General features: G+C 39.2%; 1 protein-coding gene across 1 annotated transcript in view; it reads right to left on the minus strand.

The window, feature by feature from the left end:
* Positions 1–20,677, minus strand: part of GMDS (GDP-mannose 4,6-dehydratase) — a 407,910-nt gene that overhangs the window by 80,844 nt on the left and 306,389 nt on the right. The window contains exon 8 of the mRNA XM_058807075.1: positions 2,835–2,953. Coding sequence (XP_058663058.1) covers positions 2,835–2,953 — 119 coding nt within the window. The remainder of the gene's footprint in view (positions 1–2,834; positions 2,954–20,677) is intronic.

A 20,677-nucleotide genomic window follows, 5' to 3' on the forward strand; every position in this document is an offset into this window, starting at 1 on the left:
CTTGTAGCAGTGGAAAAGGCTGCTGGAAATCTCTCAGATATGTTTTTGAGGTTGAAAAATTTCAGAATACCTGCAATCCTGCAAAAAACCCCCAGAAACCTCAGATAACTCAACGAAACTTTGAGGAACAGTAATAGGAAAAAGGGAGCCATCCTTGAGGGAACTTGTTTAGCTGTTGCACTCTGGTGCATTGGTTCTTATGTGCCTCATAAACTGAAAAGTAACAGATAAATGGGACTCACCAGTGGGGTCTCACAATGCTAAAAGGGAGGGTTTTTCTGCCAGGCTACTCCCTGAAGGAGATATATTCAAACTGGAGGAGGTGGGAGTAGAAATTCATTGGGGCTTTCAAAGAAAGGTTGCCAGACAGAGGTTACCAGACAGCTGGCCAAGGACCATGTGTGTGTGCTGCAAAAGCATGGGTCAGGCTGACACCTGGAAAAACTATGGAGGTTCTTAACAAAACTTCCCAAATCCTGAGGAATATTTTACATTTAGTGCAATTTGAAAGATGAGCAATGGCTACAGGATGAGTAGTGGGTATGTTGTAATGTTATTCTTGCCTTGGGAGCAGGGGGAAAGGTTTATCTGAACAGGCTGCATGCAAAATGTTCAGAGTTACACCACTGTCAAAAGGATCAGCAACAAAATTATCACTAGCACTCAAAATGTCACCTCAGTCCCCATATGTATAGTTACTTATATATCACCTGTAAATGGCTTAGGAATTAAAAATTTATTCACAGGAAAGAAAAACTTAGAAGAGCCAACGGGAATAGAAAACCAAGCCCGCATTTCTAGAGCAATTTATGTTCCTAAAAATCCGTGTCAGTAAGTGTCATGTGAGTTCTTACACAATTTTTGCAAATTGCTGCTATTGATTAGTAATAAAAAAAGGCAACTGTGCCTTCATACACACAAAATACCTGCTCTACTTCACATTTGGAGTTATACTGTAAAGTTATTTTCAGAGATCAGATTGTGACTGATTCAGTTGAAATACTGACTGCATTAAACATCAACATGAATGATACACAATCTACCATATGGAGCCATATGTAAGCAAAAAAAAATTAAACAAATAGGACACAAAACTTTGAGTGTTAGGAACAACTAAATCTGAAGTAATCCTTTAATATCCCCTCTAGAGCAGAAGCTATTAATAGAAGTACTTTCACTTTTATTTCTGGCCTTGTTGTTTTCTTTAGGTTTTCTTGAGGACTTAATTTGCTTTCTGAACAGCGCATGCTGATTTGTCACTCTTGGGAAATGCTGAGACTTCTTAGAACAGCACCAAAGCAGGGGGTTCAGTTTTAAAGTAATGGATAAATTAAGTGATATCAAAAGAAACTGTGAGGTAGGGAACATCTGCAAATAAAGACGTTCAGCTAGGTACTGACCTTTACATATCAGACTCTAATTGTGGGTAATCAAAATTAAAAAATTGAAACAGTTGTTCACCAAACATTAATTGTTGCTTTGACAAATAATATTAGACAGGGACAATGTAGTTCTCCAAATCACTAGAATTCTTACTTATATGGAGCAGTTGAATCTGCAGGATTTTCCTATCTGTTCTTACTAGGTAGAATTAACTTATAAACACAAGAAACTAAACTATAAAAAGAGAAGAAAAATTAAGAAAGACAAAGCAATTATTAGAGCTCCTACTATTTCCCCTTTAGACTTTCAAACCTTAGTACTCTAAAGGTATATGGGACAATGTGTGATTACTGGGACATCTTGCAATCAAGAAATGTGAAAAACATTGAGAGAAACATATTCCCCAAACTGAGCTTTTGGGTTAGAAATACTATTTATATGGTCTCTCTCTCCCTCATCAGAATTTTTTTTTTCTGGAAGTTGATGCCAAAAATTGAAACCAGACTAAAAACTCATTGAGGAGAAAATGTTATTACCTCCCCAGCCACCCACTGGCTGTTCAAATAATACTGTATATATCTGTGCACTTTTGCATATTTATTGAATTTGTCAAGTTTTTGTTCCCAAGTAAAACTTATTGGCCCTGTCAAAAGTTCACCAGCTGCACAAGTGACTTTGATGGCCTGAGGAACAGCCCTGGCGCTAGCGTCATGGAAGAGCCTGTGGCTTTCCTCTCCCTTTTCCAGCTGAGATTGGTATGTTGATGCATGGGGCCCAGAGAAGATACAGAAGGAGGGAAATTGAAAAAATAATAAACAATAAAAATATAAATTACAGAAAGCGCTCACCAAGCCATCCTGGTTTTATTATACGGCCTTGGGAAGGAATTTTGTATTTTCAATCAAACTATGTGGAGTATGCATTGTAAACATTCTGCACCCACTGCTCAACATTTCTACAGCATAGTAGGAGAAGAGCTGGTAGGAATGTGGAGCGGTTTGCTACATGAGCCATGCAGTGTGACTGATGGGCTGTCACCTGGAAAGAACAGGGCTGGTAGGTGTCACCTCCTCTTCAGATGGCAGAGGGTGGGAGCAGGACTGTGGGGATCTGGGGCACAGAACAGGGAATTGGGCAGAAAAGCCCCTCTTGCAGGAAGGTGATGATCAGTACCCTGGTACTAACATCTTCGGAGGGGCTTCCCTACCCCAAGACAGGGAGAAAAAAGAATGAAGACTGATAAAAATATTTAGATTAACCCATCTATCTTTTTATCTTATGATCTGGGGGGCAACACTAGATATATCTGCATGGAAGCTCTCATATGCTACAAGAAGAAAGTGGGAGGGGGGGAAAGAAGAATGTAGACAAAAAATGCTCTGTTTTATCCCAGTAGATATGAGAGACTGAAAATGTTCAACCTGTGGCTACTCTCTCCTCCTTATACTTACACAATGGTTTTCCCAATGTGCTTAAATGACTTTTCCACAAATTCACGGACGCTGTGGACCTCCCCAGTGGCTATGACAAAGTCCTCAGGCTCATCCGTTTGCAACATCAACCACATGGCCTGCAGAAAGATAAACAAAGTCAGATTCAGTGCACATGTAAGTGGCCTCTTTGGTACATGATATTGTCTTACCGCATTTTTGATTTGGAAATAACTACACGTACACACACATACCCCAAGCTGGGGAAATTAGCACTTTCTTTACACAGTGGCTATTAACCAGTTCAGTGCAACTCTGAAAAGAGTTCAATTATTTCTTATTACAGAAAACAGTGCTGTATTTGATTTTCAATTTGTTTCACAGCAGGAGTTTCTGCAGGGGAGACTTTAATATGTTTACTTTTGAACACTGAGACTTGGTTTAGTGCTCATAAGCACGGATTCACTTGTTTAAAGCACTGCATGAATTGACATTGATATAGGGAAAAGATCAAAATTTTGTAATGTTTCAGTCCAGAGTGCTGTTGTCTGTCTGCTACAGAATGATGTCAAACTCACTGAAGCATGAAAATACGGGTCCTTTCAGCTGCTTCTTCTGCCACATTTGTTTTGCCTAAGCTGAGATTTTAATTAAGAGTAAGTATTTTAAAAGGTATTTAACCAAGTTAATCTGGTTTCCCTGCTGAATATGTGTTGAATGTTAATATTAAAGTATGGTAGAATAAACTTTTCACACAGGAATGAGAAAACCCTGGTGGAAAAGTGACACAATCATTAACATCAGTTTCAGAGGACTCTTCATGCAGCAAGAGTTTTGCAGCATCTTTTGAAGCAAAACTTCATCTGACTGCCAACATATTTGCATTTCATGGGACCAGTTTTTAATTCCCAGCAAAGTCTTTCACAGAGTCCTCTCCTACAAGAAAGTAAGGATGGGTGGGCGCCATCTCAGAGGGCTGGCCAGCTAAGTCAGCCTGAAAGCTGGAAAACAGATGGAAAAGAGGTATTCAAAGACATGTGTGACTTGTCTGAGATATCACCACAGGTACATTTCAATTTTCTGATGTGCAAGGCAGTGCTCTAGTGACTGGACTGTTTGATTGCATAGGAGCTGTAGGTGTACAGAATAATTATTACTTTAGATCAATCAAAATGATGCAAACACTTCATTTCCTTTGGAGAGGAAAAGGGAATACATGTATGGCACGATCCTTGTTTAATAAATAACCAGAAAAGGGAAACAAAATAAATCAACTCTCTCTCCATATGGTAAAAAGTACTGTCATCCTCTCACATTGTAATCCATGATGCTATTTGCATTGACCTCTTCACATCAGCTTTAAAGAAAACAACTTTAGTAGGTCCCTTGATGGTAGTGGATACTCTGCAAATCAGATTAATAAAAGCTCTGGGATAGCCCAGTTTCTCTTGGTAAATACCACCTGAAATATTCAATTTTTCCCCTCTATTCTCAATAAATCAGTGGTCTGCATAGCAAGGCAATACATTCCACTTAAATGGTTATAAGTGTGAGCCATTTTTCTTTACGGTTATTATTTTATGCATCTTCCAAAGTTGGGACAAGATTTTATTAACATGCTCCTTATGAACCTTTTTACTTCTTGAATGTGCATGGAAAGCTTGGTTTTGGGCAACTGCTGTGTAAGTCCTTGACATAAATTATAAATTGAGCTTTAGGGAGATGACCTGCTGGGCAGGACAATGGCAGCAACTTTATTTTTCCTTTCCAGGATTGAACATCCTAGCCAATGACGCAGAAATACCCAAATGGCTGATGAAACTCATCTTGTGGGGAGGAGATGTCTTAACTTGTATCTCTCATATGAGCTTTTTTGGAACACTGGGGTTTCCCTGCTGATTTGAGAGGTCACTGTAAATCACCAGCTTTTGTTTCTTCATGACTGGACAAGCCTGCAAGATTCACAGTAGCAGCAGCTGCACAGAAAGGTAACAGGAGTATCTATAAGATGAGTGCTTGATAGTTTTGGTTCTCCCAGCCTAGTCCCTGATTTCATAGACATTCAGGCTTCCTTAAGCAGTCCAGCTGAAAACAACATGCTTCCTCATACGAGAGGGCACTCTTTGGGGAAAAAAGGATTTCCAACATTAGACAATCAGTCAATCAGGGGCAGTGGTACTTCTTCCAGCTTTGGTGGATGTTTGCTGTACATAATGAACTCCTTTTCTTGCCTTGACATGCTTGTGTTAGTTACATTGGAGAGAGATGCAATAACAACAAAATATCATTTATTGGTAAAAATTCCCCCTTACCCAAAAATGCTACACTGGTTGACCTAATATGCAATTAGCATAAGCACCTGCTATTTACTATGTTGTTCAAGTAATATTAATATGTCTAAGCAGAAGCAGGATCAGACTTCCAACAATTTTTGCCACCCCTCCACTTTCAAACACCTGTGTATTGTAATTCTTTTGACACAGTTTCAATGCCAAGGCATTCAGCAATCCAGTGAGTATTTAAAATATTTACACATTACTTTTTGTATTAGTATGAAATAGAGTTGAAAGTTTCCCTTTACTCTAAATCACACCCTACACTGAAGGAGGCAGTGGCAAAATCCTAACAATAAACAGCCTTTGACACTGGGCCCAATGAGGTTTTATGAATTTGGATTTATCAACTCTTGTCTACCAGTTCAAAAAGCAAGCAATCAGTGTCTCAGCAATGCGCCTTAAACTGCAGTGAATTTCAACAGGATCAGCTTAGAAATGATCAAACAATGCAGAAAGAGTTGCTAAAAGTGATTTTTGCTTCAAATCCTACCAGGAAAGAATGTTTAGATTAATGGTTACTTGAGAGTCTATCTCTGTGTGTTCTTTTATTTTCTCTGGCATTTACAGTTGTTAGCACTTAGAATTACCTCAATCCAATCAGGTATGGAAGAAATTAAAATGCTAAAAATTACAAAGTAAGTGATAGCTCTGTTTTGCTTTGAGGAAGGTGACCAAATGCTGTTGCTTTGAATGGGTCTGTGTGAACAGTCTGTAAAAAATTGCCAAGGCAAGCCAGAAGAGAGAAAAAACATTGAAGAAGTTTTACAGTCAACATTATATTTCCTCAGGTACAGCCCTTGACAACCAATAAAACATCCATGTACAGGCAGTAGCTATATCATTTCCCTACATCAAGTGCCAGGAATGTGATTCTCCTCACATCAGACTAATAAAGGTCCTTGACCTATGAATTTCTAGGCATTTCCTTTAAGAATTCATATTGTACCAGACTCAAGTCTGAGAATGAGAGGAAGGGGGGTGATACAGCTCCAGGTTTATTTGTCATTACTGAATGGCTTACTGGTTTTAACAGAGGGGAAAAGCTTTGTTTAAATTTCCACTGAAAGTAATTAATGGTTATTGACTGGCAAATGAAGAACAGGTGACACTCTGAATTAGAAGATAAATGATCTCATGTTCTAGCCTGATAATGGGTTAGTAATTGCTACAAAGCCTCAGACTAGTGTGTCCCATCATAATGCTAGATCATGTCCAGAACACAAAGGCCTCTGTGTGAGAGGTATTCAGCCGTTCACCTCCCGATCCAGCTGCAGAGTGATTTGCTCCATTTATTCTCTGATGGACTGCACAACCGAGGCAAAAGTTCACCATTCTCACCTTCCTGTTCACATGCTGAACCACCCGACCCATGACATGGCTGAACTGGGATAAAAACATTGCCCAGCTTTGGCTCTTGGATATCTTTTAACCATCACAAGGTCATATATTTTAAGAAGTTTTCTGTTGCAGGAACTGAGAATTGAGGATTTTCCTGCATTTCTTTGTAAAGGCTTTTTTGGATGGGCTGACAGCAAATAAAGAAATTACTTGTTTTCAGTTCTGCCACCCTCTTCCTAATTTTTTGCTCTGTCCAAATAACAAAATATGGGTAGATGTTTAAAAGAAGGAGAAAATTACCATGGAAACAATTTAGGCTTCAAGTCTCTTAGTTAGACTCTTCCCTTAATGACAAAAGTGGCAAACATATTTTTCATCTTTGAATTCTTTTTGGCTCTGGTCTAGCAAGTCACAAAGTCTAAAGGTACTTCTATGTCATTTACTTTCAAAGAGAGAAAGCTAAAAGGAGACATGTAACTAGTCTAGCAAGCAGACACACTTTTATGATTATGTGGACTAGGGTATCTGTTCTGCATGCCTGAACTCCAGCCTCTGCCAAAATCTTTCCTCTTTCATCTTTCCCCTCTACCCTTTTCTCTATATAAACCCCATTTTTAAGCAACATACCCCAAACATGAACCAGTCTTCTCCCTGCCCAAATTTCTTTACTTATGCATTGTTTGCATCTGGGCTAGTAAGTGAGAAAATCCAAGTTTGACTAACACAATCCCCATACAGATACATTTTGTGCATGCCATTGTCACTATGGTTGTGAAGTGTCTGCTTGTCTCAAGAATCTAGAGTATGTTGTAGATGTGTTTCACCATTAACTTCCAGTCTAGCACCCCAGTAAGAAAACATTTATTAACTGGGCTGTCATCCATGGGTAACAAAGATCCGGTAGTTGAGGTTATGTTTAACTCCATATATTGAGACTTTTGTTTCACTGTATGCTCTCGTACTATGTATAATTAAAATGGGCTCATAATCAGGTATCTTCCTATTCAAGAGCAAAAATAAATTCAGCTTTTATTATTTTAAATCAGTGGATAATTTCTGCTCTGGAAATAAAAGACTTTTTTTTCAAAAGCCTTTTCATATGTCTCATCCAATTCAAGACCCAAAAGAAATATGACTGAACAGGTCCCGCAATGGGATAAATAGAAAATGTTCCTGTTGGTACTAGTTATTATTGCCTTGCACTGCTACACAGCAGCTTTTTCCAAGACCTATACTGTAAAAAAACCCACTTTCACGTGTATTTCTAGGTGTTATCTCTAGTCAGAGAAATTCTGACTCTGTATTTGCCACACATGAAGAAAAAAAAAATCAAACCAAATCAGTAATGTTTACTTTAGGAGATGGAAGAGATAGTTGCAGCCTGATGCATGGTGCATTGTCTGTGAGCTTCAGAGGCAAAGAAGCAGAGGCTGGTGAATGTCTAGCTCTACTTACTTATCACTGCGGAAGGAATGGGTTACCTCAAGGCTGTCAACAATCAGGGAGCAATTTCTGACTAAGTCATAAAACATCACCACCTGGAGAGAGCCAACAGTACTTTATCACCATTTATAGAAATTCTGTCTTTATGGTATTCCGTACTCTATTGTCTAGAAGTGGGCAGAAGCATTGAGTGGGTTGGATATGGTAGTCTAGTGATCCCAAACACAGCTATCCTGCTGGGGTCACCACTGAGAAGGAGAATTCAGCATTTTGGGCCAAAGCATGATGAGCCTTTGCAGGGATGTGGGAGCAAAGGAGAGCCTTCTCCCCATATGGTGAGCACAAAGGCCTGGCATGACTGCTGTTCCTGCGTGCATCATGAGGGACTGCTCCATTCGTGGCACAAAAGAGAGGGCTATTGTACCACCTCCCTCTCTGCATTGTCCCAGCTCAACTGCGCTGGCATTGATGGAGGCTGCTGGCATCTCCCGTGCCGAGCGACGTGTGGAGCTGGCCTGCCCACGCACTTCCTGCCGGCCTGGCATGCAGAGCAGCTCCAGATGCCATCGCCCGGCTCCTCCTGACACAACCCAGCTGACGGGCTGCGGTTTCTCAAGCTGCTGCTTCTCAAGCTGCTGCACAACTGACCACAATTGATGGTCGTGCCTCAGAAAAGTGAGACGGGACATTGACTCAGAGCTCTGAAGCCAAACCGGCTCCCAGTTTATCTGTTTACTCACTTTTGGAGGGGCAGAGAAGGAAGAAAAGGTGCTGTGCTGCTCTGGGGGCTGAGTCACCCACATCTGATTGACTTCTGCGACTGTTAAAAGAGTAGGTGTGTCCTGGGTGTACCCCGTAGGCATCACAGTGTGTTGTATAAGGAGATTATGTAAAGACAGTGAGACTTAGATATAATACACAGCAGAGGGGGGAAAAAAAAATCCTTACACGTGTTTTGCACACAACAGGTGCACAGCACACATGGCTGAAAAACATCAGTGAAGCTGAAGCACAGCAAAAAGTGCTGTGATCAGAGTAAATGGTAAGCTGTCCCTGCCTGACAGCCAATGTACAAAAGTGCTGGGTATGATCCCATGCTCCCTGCCACAATGGGAGCTCAGTCTAGAGTAATGACTATTGCTTTAGTACTTGTTTCTGACAATGTTATAGGTCAAGGCAAGCACAGCAGGGAGACTCTTGCCAAGGAAAACCACAGGGATGTGCTGCCAGGCATGCTGATACTCCCAAGAAGCCAGTGACAGCAGGAATATGGGAGTATGCATAATCAATGTATTACCTGGCCTTTTGCCCCCTAAATTACAGCCCTTCTTGCTCAGCTACTTAAAAAACAAGGGTGCACGCCCAATAAATAAAAACCTTACTGGGCTGTCACAGTTGGTATTTGAAAGGCAAACATAAGTTCAGGATTAAAGCCACTGTCTATCATTGCAATTGGTGACTCTTCACATGCTCAACCCTTTCTCAAAACCTCCAGCAACAGAGGTACTTCCCAAAAAGGGCAGGACACATGCCTCTTCCTTTCCTCTAAAGAGTGATCATCCTGCTTTCTCAGATTACCAAAAATCGCAGCATTGGTGCAAGATCTGTTGCTCAAGGAACCCCCATTCATGGAAAAACCCTTCTGAACACCATTTGAGTATCTATCAGATCTCATCAGTCTAAATACATTTTGATATGCTTCTTCCTTAACTGTGTAATGCTGAACATAAGGACTCCAAAGTCTGTGCACAAAGTTTTTCCTTCAGCTGTGTCTTTTCTGCTCATGCAGAGGAGACATTGAGTACTTATGACATGGCAGCTGCTTCCATTCAGAAAAGTGACATTTGCAAACCAGAGACATTGCTGACACAAAAAATATAAAATGGGAACAGATTTGAGATGAAAACAATTTCCTCTGAGAGAAAAAACACATCATTTAATAAGAAACAATGGACAATTTACCTTAAGAATCCCAAGAAAGTAAACAAACAGCAAGTCTCTTAGGAGATAGTATGAGATAGGGACTAATTTTATAAATTTTCTCAGAAATTTTTGAAGCTTCACTTGAGAAATTTCCGCAGAAGCAATTTGAAGCATGCTTGCATATTTAGTCAAATTCTGTGATTTGGCTCTAGAGGTGAACTTGTTCAGAGCACAGCTGTGTTCAGGTCCATGATATTTTCTTTCAAGTTGAAAGAGTGTAGTTGATACATTGAAAGATAATAATCCAACAATTACAAAGTTACTAAGATAATAAAATACCTGATAATCTTTGTGGACCATCTCAAAGGAAAACAATATCAATGTCTTCTGAAAAAAAAGCCCTCACATCTGTAGGAAATACTAGGAAATACTGTCTAACTTCTCTCTCATAAGTAGATAGGCAAATTGTTTTACAGATCTCAGGGAGGACTCATGAAACTTTAGTAGGCAGCTCTATTAATAAAAACCACAAGAATTATAATCCAGATAAACCTTAAAGGTCAGCCTTCCCTGTTAACGCAACATGATGTTTCTCACATGGACCTCGGGTGAACACAAAGTTCTCATTGTGTTATCAAAAACTAGATTACTCCTTTTTTTTTTCCCCTTGTGTCACTGAATGTCAAAATATTGTTCTTTCAATATGTGGAAGTATTTGTATACAGTTTTATAACTGATCTTTAGTTGCTAGCTGGAGGCAAAAAAGAAACAGTAAAGCTGCTTGTTGGGAAACCTCAACCAACAATGAAAATTAATATAGTCCTTTTTTCCTGCCAAAAAGTTTTGAACAGATTTTTAGGTCCACAATGGTTTGTTTATTCTTCAAGTGGTTAGATTGGAAGTGACATGTGTGACACAAAGTAAATTAATGAAAAAATACAGAAAGGATGCACATATTCTCTGTTTCTTTCATTTTAATTTTGGAGGATGTTGTTGCAATTGCTAACAAAGAGCTTCTTTAAATTCTGTTGAAGAGAAAGGGGAAAGAAATTCAAAGCTAAAGAGAGAGGGAAAAAAGAAGAAAAATTTGAATCGTAGAAAGTATGCGAGAGTTTTAACTACTCAGATTTGAATTACATAGACAAGACTATAGAACAAATACATGTTTCCCAGGCTCCACCTAGCAGACAATTCAGAAAGATATTTGACCCGCTTTCCCCTCCCTTTTTACCCTTCCTAATTAATTTTCCCTGCTATTTTTGTATGAATGTAAGACAAAATACCTCCTCACAAAGAGGCAGACTCCCATTTGACAGGATTACTCACCGCTAAAGTAAAGGGTTGTACCCAGGTTGCGGTGAGGGCAGAGGAGTCTTAGGGCCCCATGCCAGGAAGGGCTGGTTGGGGCCATGATCTAACCACAAGAAAATAGATGAGGCTTTCAAGTCAGGTACTGGCATGTTCACTGGAGCAGAACTATCAGCCTCAGAATAGTGATCACAATGTAGATACTGATCACAGAATGTTTACAGTGCAACATTTGACTATAAAAAGATTCTGGTTCCTGCTTCTAACACCTGTTTACCTCCTATTTCTTTCCGGGATTGCTTAAGCACTTACAGCTAAGCACAAGCTGACTTGTGCTCCTTCTGAGGGTGTAGAGGGACAGCATGACCTATGGGCCAAAGTACTGCTGATCTCCACAGAAACAAAAATGCTGTTGTCCATACCACAACTCAGAAAATTATTTTCTCTCTCCAAATCTTCCTTTCCTTTCGTCCTGGCTGTCAAAACTGCCTCTGCAGCTTGTTAGCTTCCCATGTCCAGGTTTGTAGGTCTGCCCAGTGCCTATCCAGTAACGGGCCCTGACTCAGGTTAAACCACTACTTGTACTCTAAAAAAATTGCTAAGAGCAGCAGAGAAGTGCCAGAGCACAGGCAGATAGGCTCAGACATAATAAAGCCGCACTTCACAATGTTTATACATGTTTGAGGGTATAACTGGGGAGGAAGAAGAATAATCTTTTAGGATCATAAGAGTAACAAAGCAAGAGCACTGACAAAAAATTTATGAACAGTATTATTGAAAAAAAAATGCAGGGAGAAAGAGTGAGTTAATAACATCAAATTAACCTGAAATTTATTTCAAAATTTATATTTCCCCTGCAAATTTCCAGAGTTCTTGCTTTACACTTTTGAACATCATGCATTTTCTCCTCAGACTGCAATTAGTTTCCCAAGATGTTACATTCCTGAATATTAATCTAAAATAATTTAATTAAAATGCTAATTTACTTCTCTTGAGAAAAATATTTATATTGATTGGGCTCTTAAAAATTAGAATCTTTGAATAATCGGTGTAAATAAAGAGCCTTCTATCTTAAACACATCACTGAACTTCACTTTTTGATTTTATTGCAGTTTTCAGTGCACTGTAGTAGGAAGTAAGAAAGATTTCCACCATTAAGTCATTGTAACTTATAAGACAATAGTAAAATTGCACATCAGGTACTGTTTCACTAACTATAAAAAACAAGAAGTCACCTGAAAAAAGAAAAAAAAGATACTAAAGTAATATCATTCCTGGTACAATTTTTTTTTTTTTTTTTTGTTTTCCTTTACCAGAACATTTCAGGTGACAACAGTTTGGAATTTGATGCTAAATTTTCCTGGCTGAGTACAGACTGAGACAAGCGCACGACTTTGATGCCTCAGGGATACGGTAATGCAATACAGAGGGATTTATTTTCTTTTTTATTTTTACCTCATGTCACAAGTTCAATTTTAGGCCAACAGTACCCAAAACGGCCACCATGTGATACAACAGCTTATGCAAAGAGTCTGGCGGTTTTAACCCTAGCCCTGGGACAGAGGAATCTGCCTCACAGACTCGCTGCCTCAGTGTTAACACTACCGTTGCTCTGACTGAGTTCCTCTGTGCTCAGGGTCCAAACTGGGGCATGGAAATCTCAGCTAAAAAAAAAAAAGGCAACAGCAAAATGATCCCAGAAACCAAAGGATGTGTTTTAGAAGTCTGGCTGTGCTGAGCAGATGTGAAAAGGCAATGTGAAGATTGCTTTTGAGCATGCTCAAAAATACATTTGGGGGGCATTTTGCATTGACCTTCCCTTGGCTTGCTCTGGCCATTCTGATTCCACCATCATTAGTAATTACTGTTCCTGCTACAGCAGTCATTTGTACCAAATCCTGCGTCAGGGAAAGAGAAGGATCTGCACTGAAACCATAGATACACTGCTCTCCATGGGCTAGTGTCAGAATGGGATAGAAAATTTTATTCAGTTTGTTCCCAGCAATAAATACAATCCTGGCATCCTGGATAAATCCTTCACATAACAGCATGTGTTCTTTTATGCACCCTGGGAGCGATTCTATTTAAAGCCATGGAATTGTGGGTGTGAGACTGTAAGCACATCCACTTACCCAAAACAAAATTAAAACCTGTCTTATATTAGAGTCAGGAGAGCTGTTACGAAAAATGCAAACCATATGAAGTTTTAAGTGTACTTATGTTTTTTATCTGTCTCTGTGTAGCATATACAATTGACTTTCACTGCCTGAGATGAAGTGACGACAAGTGTTTTACCATATTATTACAGAATACCCCAGTAGCATTATCACACTTCAACTTTTGCTTGCAATAAATCTCTGCTACATGCATGTCAGAAGTCATTGCTCCTATCACATCCAGACGAATTCGGAGCCCTCCCTCCCCAGTGGACATGAACGAGACTCCACACACAAGGTATCCTGCCATTAAGGCTGGAATGGCTCCCGCAGGTCAGACACCGGGAACAGCGTTCCCACACACATTACTTGGCAAGGGCCAGAGGTCTGTTCTCAGGCAAACAACAGTGGCACAGGCATGAGTCATTGCAGAATGCAATGGATTTATCACCACAATGACACCATCATCCCTTATATGCTGGTTTCCATATGCAAGTCTCATTCAATTTTTTTATTCTTCTTCTCAGAGATTTATAACTCAACAGCCAAAACACATTTCACATGAACACAACTCTCTGTTCTGCATATTTTTTGTTGTAGCTATCCTACAAAATATACCATATTTTATACCATAAACCATATTCTAATTACAAGGATCCAGCTTTAGGTCCAGCCTGCTTATTGGCTTCAGTTTGATCCAGCAAAATGATGAGCAGTGTTCCAATCTCAGCAGTGTTAATCACTCTCTTTGGGGCCTCCACTAAAGCATTTAATCTTATAGCCCAAATTCTGCTGTCTGTAAAGCTGGAGTAATACTATTTATGCAACTAGAGTGCTTTAAGAAAGTTAAGGGTAGCACAGAAATTTCATCATGAAGTTTATTATTTGTTATATAATTAGATTTGACTTGGCACTTTTATAGTAAAAGGTGAGAATTCAAACATTCTTCCTTAACACTGACTAGCTCTGGACTAATTAAAGACAAAGGAGCAAGGAAATGTAAGGATGAGATCACACAGAAATCACTGTTAGATTATATTCTCCAAAATTCAACCTAATAGACATTTCTTGAGATAGTGCACACTTTTTGTCATAATGCAAGAAATAAGTGAGATAACTACTCAGGTGATCAAGATACTAATAACCAAGAAACACTGGTGTCTTTTGCTCTCTTGCCTATACTTCAGAAAATTTATTTTTTCCCTTTTTGCAAAATAATTGAAGGAAACTTGTAAATTAGCTCTTTGAAGATTCTCCCAGAGAAATATTTTGTCCTGTAAACTATGCCTAAGTCTGGCGTCATGTGAAATCAATTTCATTAATTTCTACAGCCCACCAACATAAGAAAGCGGAGTATGTAGTTCATGTCACTGTAAGTAGCTCTCTGATGCCACAGTCTTTTCTGCATTTGACCCAAGAGGTAGTTGTAAAACCAGGTATGAAACAAACTGTGGCATCACATGTTAAAATAACAACTAAACTTACTATTAAACCTCCTCACTTAGAATTCTTCCCCTTTTCAGTACAAAGAAAAAAGCAAAGCATGAGACCGTGTGGGAAGGAAAGGAAATAAAACCATCTTGCTGCACAACTTGGAGAAGCATCCAAAGCCTAGGACTACTGTATTCAGACCTCCCTTGAATCCTGCCCTCTCTAGCTGCCACCTCTCAGTCCCCGTGCTGACCCCCTGAATCAAGCCAGATGGGACTGGCAGAGACACGTCAAGGAAGTGCTGAAAAGGTGACTTGGGTCTCTGGCAGCTAGTCTGGAGCTCATTTCTATGTGAAATCTCTGGGGGCTCCCGCTTTGCAATTTCTCAGGAATGTTTAATTCTCCTCATCCTTTTGCTGAGTCTCTCTGGAGAGGTCATGGAGGCCTGTGACATCCCTGGAGGGCACTGCCTAACTAAATTAGCATGAGATAACTTTGGACTCTCTTCCAAACAAGAAAATACAAGGGAGAGAATTTCATTAAAAGCAGAAGACTAGGTGATCCAAGTTAATCCCAGCCCAGAGCTGCTGCAGAAATGTTCTGTGTTTATATTTTGACTTTACTCTCTGTTACAGAGTTCACTGACTATAATGGAAGCTGTGTTAAGTGCACAACTTGACCTCAGTTGACCAAATCTTAGTTTCATAATAAAGACAAAAAGTGGGTTAGGCAGCTCTAAAAGGTCTGATTAGTTACTGTTTTGCCTGTTTATGTGTGATTACGTAGGGCACTGAGTGAATGGTAAAAGATAAGCGCTGATGTACTTTAGATGAGCTTTATAATCAAGAAACATGAATGTTTTAACATGCAACACTACTATAATGCATACGTGTGTAGGCTTAGCAAATACAACCAAGTCCCAAACGTGCATTTTGGGTTTTTTTTTCATGACTTGTGTACACAGAGTTTTATTTGGGTTTCTTCAATGGATGATGGAAAAAAAGACAAGTTGGAGTAGAGGGAACGGCAACATCTCCACGGTGTTCTGCAATAATGTTTCCCATGCAACTGAAGGGCAAGGTAAGACACAAAGGTAGATCAACACAGCCAGCAATATCCCACCTCATCTCCCAGCAGTGTAGCAATCCCAGCAACCACCACAGCAGATAGCTCCAAAACAAGGATTTGATTTTCTGTACACAAACAGGATGGGGAGCAAATCAGAATTTTTTTTACTTGGGCTGAGGTTGTTACAGCTCATGCTAGGGAAACAGGAGTTAAAACAAAAATATACCCCAAACACCTCATTGCCTGAGCTTCATCTATGGGAAAAACTGAGCTGGGAAGACCCAGGAATTCACACTTTAAAATATTGTTAAATATATTGGTAGTAATAAAGTGAGCCACCTAATTCAGTACAATATGAATGAAAACCACATTATTCTTGAAAACATGAGATTAGAGAGGGAAATCTTTATTAAATGCTGTTTATAAGCCAGTCCTGCATAACAGCATGCTTTGGCTATATTGGGACAAATCCTCCTCCTTCTGAGAAGACAAGAAGAAAAGGAAAAGGTACAAAAGTTCATGCAGTTCACATTAAGGACAACCCAATGCGCTCTCCCCCTTCAGGAAGGAAATATTAGCATGGCCCCTCAGCTACACTCTGAGGGCAGTGATCTGCTGGGAAACATGATTTCAAGTCGGCAGATCTTGGGGCACCAGCAGGCTAAACCAGGGTTTTTACTCCTCTCATAATTGTCTCTTTTTCACAGAAGGACCACTGCTTTGCCATGGATGCCACCGAGTTTGTACACGTGCAGTCAAAAAGCAAATTTTCCCACTGAGCTTTTCCAGAAGCTGAGGGCCTGTTTAGTAAGTGCTTTTCCTAGTCTTCCTCAGAAAGATGAAATCATACTCCAAACGAGAAAGTTATTCCAGCATGGGAGAGAGACTGGAGAAAACATATCAAAATAACTTCCTTCCACAGTGAATATTCTAACCCACTCCTTAAAGCTTGCTTCATCACCAAAATCACACCCTGAAATCAGGCATGTGGGCCCAAATCCAGCCCCCCTGGAGTCAGCCAAATCTTCCCTATAGACTTCTGTGAGGATGGAATTTCATTCCGTATGTAGGACCCTGTCACGGCCAAAGGCAAAAAAGAAAGGGTGTTTTCCACGCAGGCTCTGCTTTTCTACTTTTGTGCCCCTTGGGGAAACTGCTGCAATTAGATCCCTATTATTATGTACTGGAAAGGCATACTTGGCACTGCATGTGAGTTTAAGTACTTAAAAAACAGAGGGAAATTTCAAATATAACTCTCTTTCAAACACCAGACTTTATATATAAACAGTTCAAAGTTGCTACAGTCTGGTGAATAATTAGGGAAAAATAAGCATGTGAAATATATGATTAGCTGGCAGTGACAGAGTGCTAAATAAGATTCTAACCCCTTTTAAATGCCAAAACAAAGGATAAAAATTCATATTTGTGTCCAAATAATAACCAACCTAACTTCAAATATTTGAATCAGAACCACAAGGAAGGAGACTTGACAGCTATAGGCTTTTGTCTTTATTGTAAGATTTCCTGGGAAGGTGCAAATAGGAAAATTAACCCAATGAGACTAAAGGTGTGATCTCAACAAATCTACTTATACATGCATTAAACACATCCTCTGTCACAATTAGAGTTCTCCTTTTCATCTACCTAAATTCAGAACTCTCTGGTGCTGTGGACAAGCCCACATGGGGGTTTAATGCAACTGAATTAAAATTTGCTGTACTATTTCATCCTGACCCATCACATACTGCACTATGACGAACATGTATGGTGAGTGATAAACTCTTACAGCTCTTACTATAAACATTGAATTTTCTTACTTTTTTTCTTTATCTACAGAGGGCTCAGCTTGTGTTCTGTTTCCTTAAAAACATATTTTCTCCTTCTCAAGTTTTAACTGGATACATTAGTCTGTATTGTCCTAAATTATCAGCAACAGTATTTAGAAGGATTTACCAAATAATCTGTTTTATCTCCTGAGAAAGCAGCAAGTTAATGGTGAAGAAAATCCTTGCATTTTCAAATTCATCATGCACAGGAGAGCACATCCTCAGATGTCATATGCATATCCTGGTATGTCAATTAGTCTGTAATGTCTTTCAGATATTTCTGGGTAAAAGTATCACAGTAACCCAAATAATTTTCATCACATCTGAACTTTTACATGCCTCACCAGAACACAGATAGGGAGGAAGGATTTTGTCTTTATGTCGCAGGGCAAGAAAGGAAGATGCCTTTTTTTCCAATTCCCCCAGCAATTCAATGCCTGGAGGAGAAACAGGAAAGAAGCCATGGTGACCTCTCTGAACTTAGGGAAGCAGCTGCCAGCTCAGCAGGGGTAGTTCTGCTGATGGACTCCTGTACCTACTGCTGGAAGAAGCCTTTAAGCCTTTCTTGCTCTTCCTCCCCTCTCTCTTTCCTTCCCTATTTTTGACATCTTCTATCTCTAAATTATACAAATGGAAGAGCAAGAGAGAACTTTCAGAAACCTCAGGAGTCAACTTGTTATTAGACTGGACAAAGAAGTCACAAAGTTAAAGTTTCCAATTATCCATACAAAATCAAAACAATATAATGTCTGTATTGAGCAAGCAAAGCATAACTTTGTTTAAGGAGTGATTTATGTATCATTTCTACTTTCTTGAACACTTTGTGTCTTGACATATTAATGTTACTGCTCTCTGAATTAAAACGTCCAAAAAAATGTTTATGCTTCTAAAAATGATTTAAACTTGGCAGATGTGAAACAAACCTACGTCTCATAAGCAGGGAAAGGTTTCACACAAAAGGAAAGTGCTGACTTTTCTAATCCTAGATTTAAAGGTACCTTTGAAAGTTTCTAGCCGGTTTTTGCAAGTTCAGCAACGACTTATTTCCCCTACCTTTGAGAAAATGAAGTTATTAAAAGAACAGAAAGCAAAACAAACAAATATGGTGAGGGGAATTTTTATTTTTTAAGATTAAAAGTGTGAGAATGTCAGGGAAACCAGAACACAGTTGATATCTTGATCCTGAATATTTTATTACACAGATTTAACCTTATGCATCAAAGGGCACTTATGCACATATATGAAGGGGAAATACAGCCATGTTCCAGTACCAACACCACACAGACATGCCACACAACACTGAAACATGACTGCTGGTCAGTTAATGTTTCCTTTTGTTTTCCCTGTTGTGGAGCCAAAGTAAATGTATCATCTTCAGGCTGGGTATGAAGAACATTAAGTGAAAGCACTTAGATTTGTGATGGGTTAAGTGCACCCAGTGGATCTGCTATCTTGGATCAGCTACACAAAGCAACATGCAACTCTGCCTTAAGTGTCTGCTCCTGTTCTGTTTTCTTTTTTCTTTTATTTTTGTTGTTTAGGTTTTCTTTTTTCCCCATGCCCCCAGCCCAAAATCCAGGACAATCAGGCAGCTTCATCAAGCTCAGACCTTTCATGAAGTAATTTAGGCTCTGCAGATAAAGGAAAGAGTTGATATGGGGCTCAGAGAAAAAGGCAGATGAAGAGGAAGGGGGAGGAGAGGAGAACATTTTCTGGCATCTGACCCAGGTTTAAAACTGTGTTTCATTTTCTAAAACAAAACCAAAACACTCCTCCAACTTTGGGAAATCCTTAGAAAAACAACAAAAACATTGTTTCAGAAGGCAATTATGGTTGCTAAAATGACACATCATTTATGAATGGAAGTACTTAGAAGAGAGTAAACTAATTCTAAGGACAATAGCAAACACACATCGGGCCTAAATTTGCTGTTTCCTTGGCACTGTTACATTGACAATTAAATTATTCAAGATTTGCACTACTGTAATAAAAAGCAGAGCCAAGACCATTATTTCCATCACTGACAAAGAAATACTTATATCCTAACTGTGCAAAAGTTTTAATAAAACCACAGAATGAATGATTTAATCAGTATATGAAACACAGACTGATCAAAGAATTCCTAATAGTAGTAGGGGTAATTGCAGTAGTATGAATAGTAATAATAACAGTAGTGATAAGATTGTGGTCACACATTACAAACACACTAGGTTCAAAGTGATGCCTCTGTCTATCAGGTGTGTAAGTCAAGAATTTTATTGCTTTATCCTGTTAAATGTTACCTACAAAAACTCAACAACTGAATATAGGTTTTGAAAAACTCCCGTAGTTAATCAGTTAATTAGCATAGGCTAATGTGTCCAATTTAACAGCATCCCAATAATACTGACACAGAAATCAAAATAGTAGCCACTAAAACTCAACCAGTTCACAAGTCACTCTTAAGATTGTATAGTGTAATGAAAAGTCCAATTTTTTTTTTCTAGTCAAAGTAATGAGCTTTTTTATCATCAAGATCATATATAAGGCTTTCCAATTATATAATTTATAAGGACTCCAGTTTTGAAAGAAAGAGGATAAATACTTAAAATTGCATTTCTCCCCAATCCCCTCTACTGTACAGCCAACCCAGTTCACAACAGAAAACCTTTCACCTCCTCTTATATATTTAGTATAAAACAGACAGACAGAATTTTTTGTCTTGTTTACTAAGGCTTATGGACTTCACATGCATTTGGTTGTGTGCCCAATGACTCCTGATTTCCTACTGCCTTATTTCCAGCAAAATTTGGCAAAGGAACAGCAGGACAAAAAATATTAAATTACTGCAAGTCTGGCCAAAATAGGAGTTGACAAAGGGAGAGATACCATGTTGGATGGCTAAGGAAATGGCCAAGCCTGAATGTAACCAGGGAATGCGCACAGGAAGGAGCTATTACAAAGGACCAGAATGTATGGGAAACTTCAGGCAGAGGCTGCAGTTCATATGAGACATCCAACCATGTGTTGTAAAACAAATGGCTTGTTTACAGAAC

This window comes from Ammospiza caudacuta, chromosome 1 (genome assembly GCF_027887145.1).
Source record: "Ammospiza caudacuta isolate bAmmCau1 chromosome 1, bAmmCau1.pri, whole genome shotgun sequence".
In the NCBI taxonomy this organism is placed as follows: Eukaryota; Metazoa; Chordata; class Aves; order Passeriformes; family Passerellidae; genus Ammospiza; species Ammospiza caudacuta.